Genomic DNA, 20074 nt, shown 5'->3' with positions numbered 1-20074 from the left:
AGATGATCAGGTGTATATTTAGAAGAGGCGTTGCTGTTAAAAAATGACTTAAATGAAACAGTTCATTACATTTAATACATTCGTGAATTTTGTTTCAGACGTAGATTGAAAATGTACAAGTGCAAGGCTGTAGATTTGCGTTTGAAGCAAAATGACTGTTGTGTGTAAGAATCCCAGCATCATTAGCACTGACTCTGTACTTTGCCTAGGACAGCCATGGTAGCAATACTGGGCCTCAATAAATAGCAAAAATGCTAATGAGAGAGTGCATGAGCTTCATTGTATTTTGATTGAAAGCTCTTCCACATTGCATTGACTTTCTCATGATGACCTTCATTGAAACAGAGGAAGTGAGTGGAGACGGGAGTTTCCAGGAAAAAAGCCCTTCCTCTCATTTTTTTGTCCTCTGTAGACATGTTCATAGGAGTAGAATTGTTTTGTGCAGCCACCCTGTATGACTATATGAACTCTAGTGAGGGAGAGTCACATCCTGCACTTGCTTAATGCATCTTGTCTGTGAAAAGAACAGAATTGTAAGGGAGGTGTTGGCAAATGGAATCATTCTTTGCCCTGGGCACCTATTGCAGTGCTGAGTGGCCAAGCCAGGTCTATAGGACACCTCCTTCAGTATTGAACCCTTGATTATCTCAGCTGGGTGCTTTGATATTATTTCCTCCAAGAGAAGATGCACTTTCAGCCTTGTGACCAATATATCAGGAGATAATCGGAAAGAAAAAAATAGAGATAATTGATTCCTTGAAGACCCTTGGGCAGCCACTTGTGGTTTGTCTCTGGGAGTGTGCAGTGGGGAGTGCTGTTTTAAATTGGAGAGCAAATTGGGTTGTTTCCTGAGGCCTAATTTTTTCTGTTGAGCTGCTTGGTAGTGATTTTGTGGTGGTGGCAGTCCACATTATAATGCATCTGGTAAATATCTAATATCTAGTTAAAGCTGAGCAGTGAGGTGTTGCTGAATCTTGGTAAAAACTTTGGAAACCATGTCAAAGCAGAATATGCATAACATAAATAGCAAGTATATGTTCTAGGCCTGCTAAAACCATGGCAACTGAAAGTGCCACAGTGTGTCCTGCGCGTCTCCCTCTCCCTGAGGGCATCTGTCCTTTTTCCAGACGGCTCTGTGGCTCATACTTTCTCTCCACATGTGGCCACGTCTTCCTTCTTTCACAATTGTGGGGCTTGTTTTTGTTTTCCTCCATTTTCTGTAGGCCGCTATCACTGGAAGCTAAGTATCCAGGTCATTGGGCTGTAGAATAATTAGATTCACCTCCTCTAGGACATACAGTATTGGCAGGCTGCTAAGAGAAGATGCATTCAAACAGACGCCTGGCCGTTCGTGATGTGAAACGGCTTCTGCTGCGAGAGGGGTGTGTTATTAGCAGAGCCACCTGCTTGTTGGTCACCCGTGACAGCACAGAAATGGCTGCCTTTTCTTAAACTTAACTTTATTCAGCATTTAAGGTCACTCATCCAGGGAGATAGCTGCAGGTCTTGCATTTAACACTGAAATATTTAGTGACTAAACTACTGTTTCATTAGACTTCATGAAGCAAACACACTCTTACCCTGTTTGCATAAACTTGTGTTCAGTGCATATCAGCCACTGGAAGCCTCAGCCGCACAGAAGATGTGGTGAAAGGCAGCTGTCATCCTCCTCTTCCATCACTCAGCCAGAGTTCCTGTTCTCCCTGCTGGGCCACTTGCCTGAATGACGTTTGGGTTTTTCTTCAGCACATAGTACAGAGGTTTTAACCTGACACTGAGGAGGGGAGGTCTCCTTCGAAACAAAGTGATACTCTTCAAAGCCAAGTTTAGAAATGTAAAACCACCACTGTTTAGTGGATGTGCTCTAGTAGTACTTACAGCTTATCTGCAGCTCACCTTGTATTTTAGAGTTTAATATAGCTCTGCTTTCATATTAAGAGGATTCTATTGAAAAATGAACAGTCCCAAACTGTGAACTGTGTGCTCCTCCTGCCAATATAGTTGTACCTATTTTCTGTCCACATATGTGTACATATGCCTTGTATATGAATCTTGTATCTAGTTTAAGTTCTCTGTTTCTCACACTTCAAGTGACTCTTGTTGTGCTGTATATTTTCTTTTTTTTCCCTCATGCACGATTCTTTTAGTCCTGATCTGGTTCTTGCTATGGTTCCATATGGGCATCTGTCTCACCGCTGGGTTATTAACGGTGCTCTGAAATGTTAAGAAGAGATGATGTACAATACTTCACAAAAGAGATTTATGCAGGTTAATGCCCCCAGGTCATTCTTTGAAGCCCAGGTTTGGAGTGGATTAGATCCTTTCTACTGGCAGGCCTTTCAAGTCCTGACTGGCCATAAAGGGTAACAGAACCCAAAGAAAGTCTTTCTTTGTGGTGAATAAAAATTAGAAAGCCTAAAGCCGTTTTAAATTGCATGCAGATAACTTTCTAAAGTGTGGTCATATGAAGTCTGTCTGCTAGGTCATATGATAAGTTGATAAATTAAGCTGGCAAAGCATATGGGCTGTGCTATAGACCACATGTGTACTTTAAGTCTTCACATGCCAGCTGATTGAACTTTAACTTATGACTTTTTCTCTGGTTGTTGGGTGTTGGTTACCTGTGCTGTCCATCCATCTGTGTGCAGCAGAGAGCTGTGGTGTAGGATGCGTCTGACTTTTAGTTCTGCTGAGACAGATTTATTCTATAATTCTCTGTTGACTTGCTTAAGCCTCTTAGCAGCTGAGTATTTGCCACATAAAGGAAAAGGGTTTTCCCCGCTCTGAATCAGGATTCTGACAGTGAGCAACTGCAGTCTTCAACTTTGAGAAATGGATCTTCTGGTGCTCATAGAAATGAATTTTCTACAAGCTCCCCCTTAAAGAATTTAACCCAGATTTTTAGTAGAGTTTCCAATAAGGCATCGGCAGATATGAAAGGACCAATTTTATGAGGTGTCCACCAAAAGAATGCATGGCAAGTTTCTTTGTTTTCTGATAAATCCCTCTGTAATTTGCATCGATTGTGTGCAACTCAATAAATTAAAACAAATGTAAACCCCCACTGTACTGTCCAGACATCTTTCCTGTGTACATTACCATCCCCATAAATTTTCAGTTATACAAAGAAGTAAAAACAAAAAATTGATTGTGGACTATAGGATCTTCATTTACCTGGATGACGCAGTTCTGCTGGAAAACAGAATTGTCTCTGCAGAATTGAGATTAATCTTTAATATGATTCCTCCTTTATGTGAAGGACCTTTTATTTATTAATGATTTAACTCAAGGTGGCACAGACACCGGTCTTCCTTTCTGGACAAAGGGCTTGTGTATTCTTCTTAATCACCTCTATGAACTTTGCTCTAGCAGTCTGTTTTTCTTTGTGGGTTTTAGTACCTGGAAACATTGTGCTAAGAAAGTGGATAATCCAAGGAAGTTGCACATCTCCAGGGTAGCCCAGCAAGGGCGGCAGAAAACATCTATGATCTGACAGCAACAGAAAATATGTATTTTTGGATAGGGTGTTGTTAAAGCTGCATCCATTTATGAACTACTTATGTATTCTAACTGCCTTTTACTTGCCAGTAAATGTAGATCACCAGCAAACCTCTGTGCTGTTATGCTCATAGCATTGACAATCATTATTGCTGCCCCAGCATTTTCTTTAAGCCTGTAAAGAATCCTTACCCACCTCCACTGTTGGCCCTGTGTCTGCGGCTGCTGGAAATGACAGTGTCTTGCAATCATGACTAGACTGCTGTCCTCCTCTGTGAACAAAGGTCTGTACAGAATCGGTCAGGATTGCATCCATGTCTAAACAAGCTGTCCTTCCTTGACTTTGTCCAGGATCCCTTTTAGGAGGCCAAGAGATGGATTTTTATTTTTTATTTTTTAAACTGAGTTGCATTGAGATTGTTTTCACCCTTTTCTTCACAAATGGACTCGTGGTGTATTGAGAGAATATTTAAATTGGATGTGAATACTTCACTTTGAGTTAAACAATACGGATATTGTGTAATTTCCAGTACTGCTTTAGTTCTTATTCTGTGGATGACTACTATCAACCAAAATAGGTTTTAGTTGATCAGTTACAGCAATTATCACTTGTGATAAAGGCCCAGATAGAACAAAACCCAGAAGAGATGGGTACTCTGGAACTGAGAACCACTGTGATTTGTAATTATTAATGCAAATTCTCAGATACCAAAAAATCAGTATATTGAAATTAGGGCTGGGCGATATGGCCAAAAACATTATCACGATAAAAATGTTAATATCAGTCAATATTGATAATTATCACGATAAATGTCTTTCAAGTTTAAAGGCAGATTTTTTTCTCCTGAGTGAAAGTTAAAGAAACCAGACAGCTAATTGGTAAATTAAACAACTCTTTATTTTAAGAACACAACAAACACTTGCCAAACAGCAGAAACATTAAACAAATCTGAGGTTGAGAGTATTCAAGTCTTTTTTTTAATGTCAAAATATGGATGAGTAAAATTTACTAAATTAAATATCTTAATAGAAAAATTAAATACTGCAGTGTGACAAAACACACATAGAAGATGGCTCAGACAGACTGCAAAGTTTAAAGTGCTCTGTTTTATGTCTGATCTTAAAAAGCCAAAATATCTCCAAATTACCGAAGTTGAATGACCTTTTCTGTCGACGATGTCATCATCCTTCGAGCTGGTCGTTGGCAGCACTGCATTTGCTTCAGTGTCGCTCATTTCTCCACTCTAACTACAATCCTGTCAGCCACCACCGTGTGGGTAAACAACACCACGTTAGCTGCCCGGTGTGCAAAGCATAAACATATATATCGAACATTTATCAAACTTTTGTTAAAATTATATCTAGGAAAATTATATCGCGATAATTATCGTTATCGAATTATTGCCCAGCACTAATTGAAATCATGATTACATTAATAACAGTCTAATTATTTTTGCTCTAAACTTAGTTTTAAGTGTTTTTTTCTCCTTGAGTGTTGACTTCACTTAAGTAAGATCTTTTCCTCTTGATTAACATGTACTACGATACTGAATATGTATTCCAACTCCCTTAGATATGGTACTAACTTCTGTACTAAGATATATGTTATTATATTTCCTCATATTGAATACGTTTTTCCCCTTAACTTACGTTAAACATGCTTTTTCTCCTCTTAACTAGTTTGAAGTTACTCTGCGACTCTTAAAATCAAGGAGTGCTGATAAAAACATACAGCTAGTAGGAGTTAATTGTGTATACAAGAAGAGGCTCCTCAGCCAAAATATGGTACTTTATTTTTTTTATGTAACTGGCCACAGGCTTCCAGTTTGCTGTCAGCTCATAGTGAGTGTGCTCCATACAGCAGTAAAATATATCAAAACTTACTGGTTCGAAACTGAATGCTAACCTGGTCGGTGTCTTCAGAAAGTTATTTTAGTGAGATTCAGTATTCTAAATTGCAAGAGGGCCAATCTCAGAACATTGAGACAGGAGCTTCTTACAGTTTAACATAAGTTGTGGTGTAATAGACATCCTCTGCTGGACCACAACAGAAAAATGGCTCCTTCCTGAGCAGAATGGTTAAAGCTGACGCAGACAGTTTAATAGAGCTGCCATTGCCCCTGGGCACAGTCGAGTTTGGGGCAGACAGTAGTGGAGCAGAGCACTGTCAATAAATCATGTGTGGGTCACCGTGTTACCCATAGTATCGACAAACACAAGGGTAGCTTGGCAGTTTCCCATGTTTTGTTGTTTAGTAAACTACACATGATTGTGTAGGAAGGGTTAGAATTGAGTTCATGGTAAAGTAATGAAGCACATGCTTCAGGTGATGGGCTTGTTGTTCATGTGTGACTGGGGTTCACGCCCGATTAAGGAGCTGATATTAACGAATCCGTAGATGTCCAGAAGGCAGAGGGTGAGCAGCATTCGAATCACAAGACAGATCTCACCCCAGACCGATTGAAATCTCCGAATTTTCGTTGGGAGAACTATGCCTGTGGTTTAAAGCAGTGTTCATGAGGATTAACAAAGCTCTATTAGAAAAAATCTGATGAAAGTTTAAGATGAAAGAATTCTGGCTTAACTTGCTTAGTCGGACCCCTGGATCCCTGGCCGTAGGGTGAGGGGACAAGGACTCTCCAACAGAAGAAATCCATGGGTAGGTCCCGAGGTGGACATGGGTTGGAGGAGACGCCCGAGGGGCTTACAGTGATTTTTTTTTTTTAAAGGCATTGGGAAGTGACGTTATCGAGGCCTACGGCTTTAATTGACGGAGAAGAAAGGTGATTTTGGTTGCCATCGCTCCTCCTGATCTTTGTTACAGCCCTCGTTTTGTGTCCACTGTGACCACTGTATTTTGTGGTTTCAGCTACTTTTAGGTTGATTTTTTTAAGATATGTTTATGAAAGAGCAGAGCAGAGCAGAACTATTTCAAGTTGGAAATCAATAAAAACTAGGTTGTACACTTTTTTTTATTGTATTTTGTTTTACATCTAGCATTGAATTGTGTTCCTTAAACTGCCACAATCAATTGCTAAAAAACAATATTAACTCGCAATCTATTTAGTATGGTGCCTATCCAACTTTAGCCCTGCAGTCTACCACCTATTGCTGAATGCCTGGGTTTGTACTAAACCCTTCGTCTCCAAGTGCACTTCCTACTGCAGCAGTACCCATCGGTCTCTGTTTGCTTTTCGATCTTTCTCTTCCGTTTCTTTAGGAGTTTTTTTTATGTGTTTGTGCTCTGAAACAAGCATGCAATTAACTGTTTTTAAATTGCCTTGTTCCGACTAAATTTTACACAGAGAGATGTGAAGCTACAGCAATATTGGAATCATCTTGCTTTTCTGTTCTAACAGTACAATTTGTAAAAGAGTCTATAGAGTGAATTAAATTGCTTTGAAACCATTTATTCCCTCACAAACTGCTGAAAAAAAGTAACATTTAAAGTATGAGGGAACTGCACACCCGAATTCTCAGTCCAGTCATTATCTGTAGGCAACAAAATAAATTAATCGATGGTATCGCAACATTTTACAAATTCCAAATTAAGCACAACATTGTGAACTTTGTGAAAGTACTGTATGGTCACCATGTCTCAATCCGCTGGTCTAGCCAAGGGCAAGAGCGAAAGTTCACGAGAATGTCCTTGTAATGTAGCGCAATGTACGAGCGAATGAGTACCGGTTGTGCGACACACATTTTACCACAGAAATGTTCCAGTGTGCATGTAGAATTAACGAATAGTGTTTGTCGTCAAAACCGTCTTGAAATCGAAAGCAGTATTTCTATTGGATTAAAAGAGTGTATTCACAAGCCCGTTTGTTTACAATGTAATTGGGCCGGTTCATGTCAACGGAAGTTTTGTTGCCTAGTTTTGAATCGGAGACAAAGAAGGCAGTATGTCACAGCGCAAACCAGGAAATGTAGCTTATTCTGTGATGTAAATTAGAACTTTTAATACGTCCATTGCTACAACCAGCAGTCTTTGGAGATCCATGCCAACTCTTGTTTTTAAACAAATACCTAAATCTTACTTGTGATATCATATGTTATGGAGAATGTGTTAATAATAACGAGGATATCACGTGGTCATCATTATTTACAGGCACACTGCTCCGCATTGAAGTAAATTAAAATGAGGTGCATTAGATTCAAAACACGACGGGATTTTACTGATAGGGAGAATGGTTTGTGTAGTTAAAGCCAAATGAATGATGCATTTCTGTGACGCGCTCTATGAACAAACGTACTATTGAAGATTTTGACATTTGTACATCTTGTAATCCACGTCGGTTGATATCAGTCAAAATGTGGAATGGCCATTTTCAGTGGTTTTAAACGTGTATGAATTAATCATAAGGTTTTATTTAGTGGAATGTAAGCTGTCCGTTCATTGTGATGCATTGCTGGCCTGTGGCCGTATATCTTAACTGTGTCTTGCAGCGGTGTTTTGGTATTGCATGTGGAACCATCACCTTTCAGTATAGGGCCACTGGGAAATGTTTAAGAGATGGTTTACAGTTATTTAGTATGAAGCACTTTCTGCTGTGGCTGGAATGTACTGCAGCTGAAGAGCCCTTTTATTGCATGGGTTCAGTACAAGCTCTGCTGTGATAATGCCTAACCGGCTTAACAGGCTGCAAGCCTCAGATTACAAAAAAATCAATTTTTTTGTTTTTCAGAAGCACAGTTTTGGAGCAAAACACCCAACTTTAAGTAGATTGATTTTTGTTTAAATAGACACAAATTACTGTGTTGGGTCCCTGTCTGTGTGTGCTTGTCTGTTTAAAGTCACCTGCCTTGGAGACGTAAAACCGAGGTCCTGACTCTCTGTGGTCATTAAAAATCCCAGGGCGCTTCTCGAAAAGAGTAGGGGTGTAACCCCGGTGTCCTGGCCAAATTTCCAATTGGCCCTTACTAATCATGGCCTCCTAATAATCCCCCTCTATGAATTGGCTACATTACTCTGCTCTCCTCCCCACTGATAGCTAATGTGTGGTGAGCGTTCTGGCGCACTATGGCTGCCGTCGCATCATCCAGGTGGATGCTGCACATTGGTGGTGGTGGAGGGGAGTCCCCATTACCTGTAAAGCGCTTTGAGTGGAGTGTCCAGAAAAGCGCTATATAAGTGTAAGCAATTATTATTATTATTATTATTATTATTATTATTATTATTATTACTTCATTTGGAAAGATGTGTGGAGAGTAACATCTTTGTAGCCTTTTCCAATACTTTCTTACCATTCCCATCCAGGAGTCCTGGCAGCGCTGAACTCCATGAGAACACAGAGTACAATCTACACGAGAAGGTTTCCCCTTCAGTATAGAATCAAACCCAAGCTAGGGGCAATAGCCACATGTTTTAATTTGCCTAGATATCTTGACTGCAATTTTTGAGTACTGAGGTAGTTTCCCGTTTAAATGAGCATGTTTTTTTTCTGGATCAGATACAATACAAAATGGGTGCTTTTGACCTTGGCTCTTTTCATTCCGGACAGAAACTTCATAAATGCTTTGCTCATGAAATAGATGGACTGACGTCTGGACTTGAAACAGAGGTGCTCAAAGCTGACCTAGTCCCCCAGCTCTGATAATCCCAGTGGGATCATTTTAATAGCATTTTATAGATCATAACTATTTTTTCCCACAAGAATTATAAAATAGTTTAACAACGCCATTTATAAAAGTGAAGTCATTACGGTCATCTCAGAACTACCTGAACCCACTGAAACGATGATGCTACAACACAAAAAAAAAAGCTTTGGGAGATGTAAGCATCCGAACTATGACATGTAAAAATGAATCTTGCATGTGTTCTACTTGAGATTTTGAGAGTTGAGCAGAAAAGTAAAAAAAATGACCTCCCTTTCTATTTTTAAAAAATATATATTTTTCATAAACTATACAATAGTTTTGAAACCTCACACATGATAAAAAAAGATCAGAATCACCCCTGTATGTGTATCAATGATGAAGATATAGATGTCTAATGGTAGGTGAGTGTTTATTTGCAAAATGATTTGAAAAGTTGATTTATTTTAACAGCACTATATAAAATACATTTTTATTCCCCTGCAGAAAATTTTAATATAATGTTTTTCTTCTGAATGTTGCAATATAAAAACATCCTTGGAATTTTGCTTGTCTTTGTTTTTTTTTATAGTTAATGTTCAGATATCGATAATCCTCAAATAAGGACCTTAGATCTTTTTACTTCATTTGCAGGTGAATCCCATCTTACAAACAACAATTGATTTCCACCCTTATGTGCAGCACACAATGGTCATATTGGTCCTGATGTAACAATTAAGCATGAGTGTGATTGTTCTAATTGCACATCTGCAGTGTACAATCAGTCATTTAAAAGGCCAGGAATTGGAAGCTATTAGAAGATGGAAGGCTATCTTTATTTCGGAATACGGAGATTATACAGGTGCCACTGTATGTGTTCCATGCTGGTACATCCGCAGTCATGTAAGATGCAATTTATAAGGTTTTTATTTTCGGGGCAGACAAAAATATACTGTATATATAGGCTTCTGGGAAAGCAGATTACAGCTGTTAGTTACAGTACTGTCTCTTGGTTCCGTATGTTTGGCCTAGATGCTGCCCAATGTGAACCCTGTAATCAGATGAGTCATATTGCGTTTTGTCTTGTTGGATCTGGTAATGAACGCTAAGGAAGTTGTGATGGAATGATAAGTTTTGTTTACTCTGTATAAAAACGTGAACACACCGGGTCCGCTCAGTGTGGGGAAAAAGTTGCAGAATATTATTCCTTCACCACATCATTTTTAACTCTGAATGAGAAGAAAAAAGGTTCACCATTCTCCCTAAGCACTGTTGCTTTCTTTATTTCTCTTGCAGCCAGGGTGTGTGCAATACGCCCTGTGTCTGAGTTCAAGAGGCAGGTCATAGCTGAAACTGACAAGCCTCTAAACTGACTCACTAAATTGCGGTTAGCTCACATCTTGGACTGGGCGGGCTTCAGTCCTGACTAAAGCATAGACACTGAAAATTGCATGGAAAGGAGTTTGGTTGTATTAAACATTTTCAGCCTTTTATTTTGTGCAGTTTATGAAGTTTTGTCATTGAGTACGTGCTTTAAACTACTTGGTTTCCAAATAATTTCAGTAGAAACCGCTTTTAGAAAGACCTTGTAGACTGTTCCTTGAAGACTATTTTTACCACCATTTTTAAATGGAATGGTTAAAGTAAAAGTTTAAATAGATTTGTTGTGGTATGCTAATTGTCTAATCTTACTCCGATTAATCATTGATAAGCCATATTTATGAAATGTATGTGCATTTTGCTCTTCGTATCCTTATGGAATGGTTTGGCATTAAATCAGTGGTAATAGTTGTTCTCTAATCTGCCAGTTTTATAGGGTGAATAACATGTCTGTAATGAAGCTGTTTGCCATAATCTTTGGTCATTATCTGATATTGAGAATCCATGACTCCAACATGCATCAAATGACGTTGTTGCTATGATACATTGACACAATATGTTTTACAAAGAAAGTGTTTAAAGAATGTCTGATTTGTAATGTGGTACACGTGGAAGGAATCTAAGCTTGCGTGATTGCCACATGAAAGAAATCACACCAAACCAAAGTTCATTTGCTCATTGCAACTCATTAACTTCTTTCCATTTTGGCTTGAAGTTTTTTAATCCCTGCTATGAAGGTTTCTTAGGTTACAAGCACAGTTGCCTCTCAGTGTGTAAAAATCACATTCCAGTGTTATTTTATTCAACTAAGCTGTGGGAGTTCCCATTATAAAACATATAAAAATAAGTTTTCTACCATTGTATGAGGAGGACTTAATGACAATACCAAGGACGGAAAACTCAAAAGAAAATTTAGTTAAAAGATGTAGGCCTTATTTTGTCAGAATAAAAGGGCTCAGGTTGACCTATTTATCATAATTCTATAAAATGCTTTGATCAGATTGTCCGTGCAGTCAGTTGTACATCTCAGTGAAATGTTCTGGGTGCTGGTGGAGGTAATAGACATTCCATTGTGAAACAATGTTCGCTTGGTAAGCAAACAACTGGAACTGCTTAAGATCTTGATATCTTATAGATGTTTTTCTGCTGGAATATCTGCTATTGTTTTGGCGTCCTCATGTATGACTAAAATACTGTGACTCTTGCTGTATAAAAAGAGAGACACTGATGTATTGAGTTTGAGCTACATTCAGAACTATTCTGTACTATGCATACAGTAAAGATCTGCTTTCCTGCTCACCTCAAAAACCTGATTGAGTGATTTCTGCAGCTGTTTAGTGAATCTCTGTTGTTTGTTTTCTGTGCAGAAATTCATCGAGTTTGAGGACTCCCAGGAGCAAGAGAAGAAGGATCTGCAGGGACGGGTGGAAACTCTGGAGTCGCAGTCCCGCCAGCTGGAACTCAAGGCCAAGAACTATGCTGATCAGAGTAAGTCTGCAAATTGAGAGCAGACGCTCCTTGCTCCCTCTTTCCGTCCTTCCCTCTGACGACATGTGACCCTCCTTTGTTGGTTGGTTGGTTGCTCCCTCTCTAACAATACGCTGCCTCTTACTGTTTTGTTTGCTCTGATGACACACGGGCCCTTGCTCCCTTTCCCTGGGACAACATGAGACCCGTCTCTCGCACCCTCTCCGTGATGGTACTCAGCCCCTACCTCTCTCTCATTCCCTCCCTAAGCCAGAAAGTCTCATTTTAGGTTTTGTTTCAGTGTAAAACAGTTTCAGTAATGGCTTCCTTCTTGCTTTCCAACCATAAAGTGCCGAGTTGTGGCGTCCTTGGGATATTTTTGTCACATGCACATTTACACCAGTCTCCATCATGTTGGTATGAATTTTTTCCCTCCAGATATAATGTTGTGTGTTTATGCCAAAGCGTTCCACTTTTGTCTCATCTGTCCACAGAATATTGTTCCAGTGGAGTTGTGGAACATTCAGGTGGTCTTGGGGAAAAATTGAGACAGGCAGCACTGTTTTTTTTTTTTCTGGAGAGCAGTGGTTTTCTCTGTATCCTCCCATGCACACCACTCTTTTTCCAGTGTTTTTCTTATTGTGGACTCAAACTCAGACATTAGCCAGTGCAAGAGATGCTTGCAGATCCTTTGTCACCTCCTTGAGCACTGCACTTGTTCTTGCAGTGATTTTTGTTAAACAAACACTCCTAGGGAGGTTAGTGTTGGTACTGAATTTCTTCCATTGCACGCTATCTGCTTGGCTGTAGACTGATGGAGGCCTAAGTCTTCAGAAATGCTTTGGTAACACTTTCCAGCCTTTGAAACCTCTTTTGATTTGTGCATGTTTCAGTTCAACATTCTGTATCTGTATTGTAAAGAGCAGACTCTGTTGGTAACCAAACTTTGTGGGGTCTTCATAGAGCAGGGCACCTCAAACTCACACCTGAATGTCATCTCATTGATGGGAACTCCTGCCTCCAATTACCATCTTTAATAGAGGTCATTATCCTAGAGGTTCTCGTACTTTTTCCAGCATAGACAGTGAATGTTTAGACAATGTTCAATATAAACAAGAAAAAGTATTATTGACAGTGCGTTATGTGTTTATTCACACACGTTTATTTGTCATTATTATTTAAACAAAGATCAGATCAGGCTTTGGGAGCAATTAATGCAGGAATGGTGATGATTCCAAAGGGTTCCTAAACAATTTCTCACAATGTTTGTTTGTATCATGCTCTATATAATGTGTAGAAAACATATACAGACGAAAGACCAAGGACATGTGACTGTTTTTTCCAGAAATCTCTTGTATGCAGCCAAAATACAAGTAAAGCCTTTGTTTTTTTGCTTATTTTGCATGTAATAAAGATGGTTATTATTTTATCAGATATTATGCGCCGCCCCCCCCCCCCCCCCCCCCCCCCCCCCCATGTTTGTAGATAAATTGTTCTTTTACTTATTTAAAGCTACATCTGGCAAATAAAAGAGAAATTAATTGGATTATACCTGCAGGGCTGGTATCCTGCACCACATGATGGGTGTGTGACTACCTTCTTTTTTGCCAGAACAGCTTTGTGCACTAGGGTAGTTGTATAATGAAAAACCGGAACAGGAGGTGAGTCCAAGACATTTTTGTCAGGCTCAATTCACAATAATGTTTCTAAGTCCTGGGGGACAGGGCTGGGCTCATAGGAATGATCTGTGTCGCAGAACAAGTAGGGCACCTGCGTACCAGGCTATAGAATCAGAATGGCTATACTACTGCTCAGTCGGCCAAGCGTTCTAGTTATTTTTGCTCACACAGAAGGAACAGAATGCTGGAACGTGTAAGAACTGTTTAGCTCTCATGCAAGAAAACTTTATTCACGTAATGTTACCTTTACATGTAAATGAGTGACAGTCTTTCAAAACTAAGCTTGATGCTGTGAGAGAGTGCCTCAGTGTAGTGAAAACGTATGATGTCAGACTTTTTAGAGTTTCCATTTGTTCTAATTTCTGTCCGAACACTTTTTCATATCTGGTCGCTGCTTTTATAGGAGTGACAGGACCATTTGATGTTGAGTTACAGATCTGTGTTCAATGCATATTTAGGGCTGCAGACAGTAAGGTGTGAATTCTGGGGGGGAAAGAGGTGAAACTCCCTATTCTGAATTAAATGTGGCTTAACAGAGGAACTCCACAGAATAAAGTTTTTTAATCCATCGCTCAGAGCTATCTGCACAACCTAGAATCTGCGTATGGACTAAATACAGTGAATTAATTCTGAAGAATTAGTTTATGCTTTCCTGTCCAATTCGTTATTATGAAGCTTTTTTTAAAATATCTCTTATATATATATATCTTCTGAGAACTGTGTACAGGACTTAGAATCCACTCAGAAAGGGTCTGGTTTCACTTGAAATCATCTTATTCCTAATGAAGAGGAGTACCTGTTTCTCTTGCACTTTTAGTCATGAATAACAATAAGCACATTGTTTGTGTACCCTAGCATCACACAATTTCCATAGTTGGGCTCTGCATGGAGTGGGAGCATAAATAGATGTGATGGTTTGTTCTGTTTCAAAATTGTGTGGCCTGCTGGAAATCAAGGGAACACTCATGAACACTTGCCCTATTAGCACCTCGGAAAGCTTGTGTGAGGTGGCCTGTTTTTATTTTGCTGAGGTATTGCGTCCTGTACAAACTTGACCTTCCCCTCTATGGGGAGGAAAAGCCCAGTGTAAGACTCATCATACGATGCCGATGAACTGTCAGCAGAAGTGTTCTGTAAAGTGCAAATGAATGAGGCTGTGCTGCATTCTGAAGTCTTTGTGGCATTGCTGAACAAAATACTCCAGAGTCCAAAACAAGAAGATTAGACGTGTTTTACGGGAACTAGAGAAAAAGGAGATCGTTGTTGCTGTTTTAACAATTCTGAGAGGTTTTAAAATTCAGCCCCATTCCATACATTTTCTGTTCACTTTCTAGAAAGTCAGACAGCTGCAGTCAGGAGAGAAGTATATTTGTGTGCCAGCTGCCTGTAAATTAGTCTCCATTTGACAATCCTTACGCCATGCAAGCTGAGCCCCTCTAGGTTAAAGCCCTTATTTTGCTTTTAACTTACCCAAGGCCCTCAATGATAGTGTTGCCTAAGTATGCTGTATATATTTGCTGAAGATGTATTTTCAAGATTTCTTTATTTTGATGGTTTTCCCTAGATGTTTAGTTCTTTCTGGCTCTGGAAAAAATGCAACGTGATTGATTATCAGTTTAAGAATACAGAGTCAGTCCAGAATCATTCCCACCATCACAAATAAATAAATTTTGTGGCAAACAGATTTTTTTTGTTTTGACCAATGTGCTCTCGAAATAAAACCAAAAGTGAAGAGTGAAGAATGTGCCCAGTGCTGCTTTTGTGCCAAGTTAACGTTAACAGTGTAGAAGGGATTGCTTTGTGCCAATGAGTTAATTTGGTTTATGTTTAGGAGGCAGATGTTGTAACGCCTGCTAAGCTCAGTTTAAACCTGAGAGTTAATAGAGGGATTACTGTGTTTAGCCACCCTTTAGTCAAGCCCATTGAAACTGAGTTGGGAGATTACCGATTCCTGTGTTTTGTTAGAACTGCGAGTCTGTTCCCTTTTAAATGAGTCCCCCTTGTGGCCATATCTATGAGCTGCTATAATACAATTTCCTCTGATCAGTACAAGTACTGTGTCTTAGTTTTGTTATTAGATCTATACACACACAAAAAGCTGCATTATCTAATGTAGTGCTGAAAATAGGGTTAAGGACAGTCTTTTACCACCCATATCAGTCTATTTTAATCTTTTGTTCACAAAAAAGTGTTAGTGTGTGACCAGATTTCTCAAATAATAAAAGGGCTGTATCACTAAAGCATTTCTTCACAAGCCAACAGCACAGTCTATTATAGGTAAGTAGTACTAAGCTTATGATTTCATCTAGTAGGGTTCTCAGGTCTGATTTTAGACGTTTTTCAGTTTGCCTTTGTGTTCTGGTAGCATAAACTGAAGTTATATATTTTGTTTAAACTACTCCTGCCAGTAGAATGGATTTTTTTTTTGCAGGGCCAGTCTTTAGCCTGTCTAATAGCTAATAACTGACTAGAATGTGAATTGTTGTATGCTAAAATACAATAATGCAATAAGTGGCTGTAGAAATATACTTTTGACTGTGTCTTAGTTAATAAATAAACCCAATTCTGAAGCACACAGGCAGGAGGTGTTCATAAACTCCCTAAGAGCAAGGTTGACACAGTCCAGGGTTAGTGGTTGGCACACTTCACTGAGCCAAGTCCAGGAGGGGAAACCAGGGACAGGGCAGGGCAGGTTGGCCTGCACCTGGAGCCAGGCAAGACAGGTCACAAGAGCTCTGGGCAGTCCACCAGGTTGCGCATCAGTACTGGGCTGATTGGTGTGTGTGCTCTTCATGGGGGGGGTCTCCTCCAGAGACCAGGCCAAGTACTCGCTGTCAGGATGGACTGGGGAGGCATGCCAGGGACCTCTTGCAGACTGGTTTCTCATTGCACTGGGGTGCTATACGTATATTGTCTTCTCAGCAACTCTTTCATGGCAGGCAGGAGCCAGGAGGGGTGGCCTGCAGCCACTACAGCTGCAAATGCCCCTCAGAATCAATGCGGGTGGTCATAACAGTTTGCAATTGTTTTCCCAATTTTGGGCTCCTGAGCCGACAGAGTAGTCCCTGTACTCATGCATGAACTAAAAATACTAAAAAGTGTAAAATCATGTTACTCTTCCAAGCTTTTACATTCACTTAACAGTATCATATCCGTAAAGCCACTGTTTTCCGTCATTCTGATTTGCCAGATATTTGTTGTATCATGGCATCCTCCACACATGAACAAGTAATAGGTTTATTCCATGCTGAAAAAAGGAAGAAAGAAAACGCAACGTTTCGTTTCAGCCTTCTTCAGGTGTGAGGGTGTGCTAGGTAGCTAGGTGTACATCCCTTCAGCCTCCCTGACTGCTGCCTACTGCTCCTTGCACAGATTTTCCTATTGGACGTCGGTCTTCCCAGTCGGCTCCTTGCAGAGTCCATGAAGCGCAAGCACATCACAGTCATGTTCCAGGTTTCTGTCCCTGCTTTCCCTCATTCCATATTTGTCAGCTAATGCTTTTTTCCCCCTGGTATTCTTTAATTTTAAATTGATAGTGGATTCACATGTCATCAAGCTCTTAATTTTGTGGTCTTCACTATTGACAATGTTTGCCTTCTGGTGAGGTACTGTAACTGTTTCTGCAAACTCTACTGGCCATTCATGGGTTTCTCAGCTCCCTCCTCTACCTTCTAATGTTACAGCTAGATCAGCTGTTCAGTTACACTTTCCATTACTGTTTGGTTTTTTTATTTAGTTCTGCACAGGATTTGCCTGATCTTCGTCTACATTGTATTTCTATATAGTTCTTCAGTGTACTCCTCCTGTCGGTTCCTGACTTCCACTGGCTCACCCTTGCCTTTACCCGATGTGCTGCTGCTGCTGTTTTTTCTCTTTAATGTCTTTTTTGATACAAAACTCTCCATCATGTCACATTCTTCTTTCTTTCAGATCTTCCTAGCTCTGTTTGTTTCTGTCTGGAGCTGAATCGTCCATATGCTTGCCTCCCTCTGTAGTTTTAAATAGTTTCTATTTTCTTCCATTTTTCTTTTCACCATTTCCTCAGTTAGCCAGGTCTTCTCAGCTTCCTTACACTTAAACTCACTGCTTGTTAAAGTGCTTGCTTTTAACTGTCAGCTGCTTGGAGGAGAGTTGAATTTAAAACAAGAATCAATACAGCAAAAAAAATGCAGGGATGAAACTGAGGAATAAGAAAATTCAGACACCATGCAAGCGTGTTGACAAGGTGACAGATGTGCAGTTGCTATTGAATCATGGATCGTAATAGGGAAACACAATTCCACAGGATGAGGTCTTTTTCTTAGGAGAAAAAGGAACATGTTTAGAGCTGAAATAAGCCTGGTCAGGGTGCTCATGAGGAGCATGGCTTTGATAGTGGACAGGGACAGAAGGAAGATGTAAGGTGTAAGGTAGGAGGGTTTTAAAATTGGCATAGAGAAGGGTTTCCACTGAGCCTCTCCCACTCTGTGGCACCAAAATCAAAATGACCTACCATTTCCAGATTGTTAAACCACTTGATAAAAGACCCCTGTCAAAGCAATCTTACATTGGGTGCCATCTTAACTCAGTTAATTGTATCTTTCATGCCTGGAGGCAGTTTCATAACGTAGGAATCTTGTTGCACCAAAAATGAGTTTGCAGTGTTCGGGGCCTGGTCAATTCTAATAGCGTTTTCCTCTTCCAGTCGGCAGGCTGGAGGAACGGGAGGCAGAACTGAAGAAAGAGTTTAACGCTCTTCATCAGAGACACACCGAGGTAAGAGATGGAGGATGATTTTCTTTTGTGTGAAGGATATTGAGGGAGCAAACGTCTTAACATGAATGGGTCACTGCTGGGTGACCTATCTGGTAAAAGGTCCATATTCTCAAATTTTTGAATTGGTTTTAATTTATATAGTAACCTTTTTGCTGTGAGCACCCTCTCAAAGAGCTTTGTGAATAAGCAGTCCTAGAGGAAGGTACAACAAATAACTAAAATCAAATTAAGATGTTCAAACAAATTGAATGTACTCAGGTTTAAATGCTTTGTGCAGAAATGACTTTGAGATATTAAAAATATGTTTGGGAACATCAGACAAGAAAAGAGAAGAAAAAAGGGATTATGAGAATAAGAGAAAACAAATACTGCGGTCTTTCAAGAAAATAATAATAATAATAATAATTGCTTACACTTATATAGTGCTTTTCTGGACACTCCACTCAAAGCGCTTTACAGGTAATGGGGACTCCCCTCCACCACCACCAACGTGCAGCCCCACCTGGATGATGCGACGGCAGCCATAGTGCGCCAGAACACTCACCACACATCAGCTATCAGTGTGGAGGAGAGCAGAGTGATGAAGCCAATTCATAGATGGGGATTATTAGGAGGCCATGATTGATAAGGGCCAATGGGAAATTTGGCCCGGATGCCGGGGTTACACCCCTACGAAAAGAGAAGTATCAGCCAGGAAGTGTGCAGGTTTGATGCAGGTTGTCACTTTTCTACATGCCAGCAACTTTAGAGTAGAATAGATCCACAGTCTGTCACATGGAGCTAAACAGCATGGAAAGCCAAACTGGGCTGTATTATGTTCTTGGGCCTTTAAAGTTAGGGGTGGAAGATGGCTAAGGAAATGGATAAGACAGCCATTGTGTTTGCATCATGATTCATTCCAGATTTTACCTGCTGCTGATTCTCTCCTAAACCCATTTCAGTTTTCTTATTTCAAATGCATGTACCAATCCATGCAAAATTTCCGAAAATGAAATTTTCAGCATTTTTTATCACTTATATTTAAGGGCCTTTCTACATCTTGAATGTGTGTGAACTTGCAGCAACTGCACTGAACGTCTACTTGTTCTGTTGAGGATGAGTTGAATTAGGAATAGAATAAGAGGCTGTAAAATAGACTACAACAAGCAAAAGATGAAATTATGAGGTAGGCAGAGTCTTTTGCTCTCCAAAACCATCCACAGAATGTTTTTTTTCCCCTGGCTATTCTTCATAATGAGGACAGCCTTTTCAGATTAAAACAAAAGGCAATTTTAGCCTGCAGAAATAAGGAGTAAGCCATATACGTGTTCCGGCATCCATAATGAATGGGTGGGTGCATGCCAGTTTTTTGTGTCTATGAAGGAATTAAACCTCTGTATGCATTGTCACTAAAGCCCAGTAGATGGCAGTCAAGCACAGAGGATTAACGAAGAGCTTTTCTGTTGGCATCCATAATTGATTTCTGTATTATCTGAGGACATTAAGCTGTGCATCAAATTCATCCCTTCAGTCTAATACTCTCCTAGACGAATATGATAGTCTTCTGGATTAGTTAGTAGAAACTGCCTTGTGAAAGACAGTGGGTGTTCATGGAGCTCTGCTCTTCACTGCAAGGGATTGAAAGGCTAGATTGTACAGTAGCTGAGCTGTCGCCAGGGGAAATGAGTGGCCCATTTTTCTATTCTTTTTTTTTTTTCCTGTTTTGCTCCAACATCAATTTC

At 39.9% G+C, this 20074-nt stretch overlaps 1 protein-coding gene across 6 annotated transcripts in view; it reads left to right on the top strand.

Moving 5' to 3' along the window:
• LOC148652540 (C-Jun-amino-terminal kinase-interacting protein 4-like) overlaps positions 1-20074 on the top strand; it is an 81602-nt gene that overhangs the window by 15586 nt on the left and 45942 nt on the right. For all 6 annotated transcript variants that reach the window (XM_088599397.1, XM_088599396.1, XM_088599399.1 and 3 more), the window contains exons 2-3: positions 11820-11940; positions 18283-18353. In XM_088599397.1, the coding sequence (XP_088455523.1) occupies positions 11820-11940; positions 18283-18353 (192 nt within the window). The remainder of the gene's footprint in view (positions 1-11819; positions 11941-18282; positions 18354-20074) is intronic.

Source organism: Lepisosteus platostomus, chromosome 11 (genome assembly GCF_059453375.1).
Source record: "Lepisosteus platostomus isolate fLepPlt1 chromosome 11, fLepPlt1.hap1, whole genome shotgun sequence".
Lineage (NCBI taxonomy): Eukaryota > Metazoa > Chordata > Actinopteri > Semionotiformes > Lepisosteidae > Lepisosteus > Lepisosteus platostomus.
The sequence above is the reverse complement of the archived record's forward strand: the minus strand, read 5'-3'. Positions and strand labels throughout refer to the sequence as shown.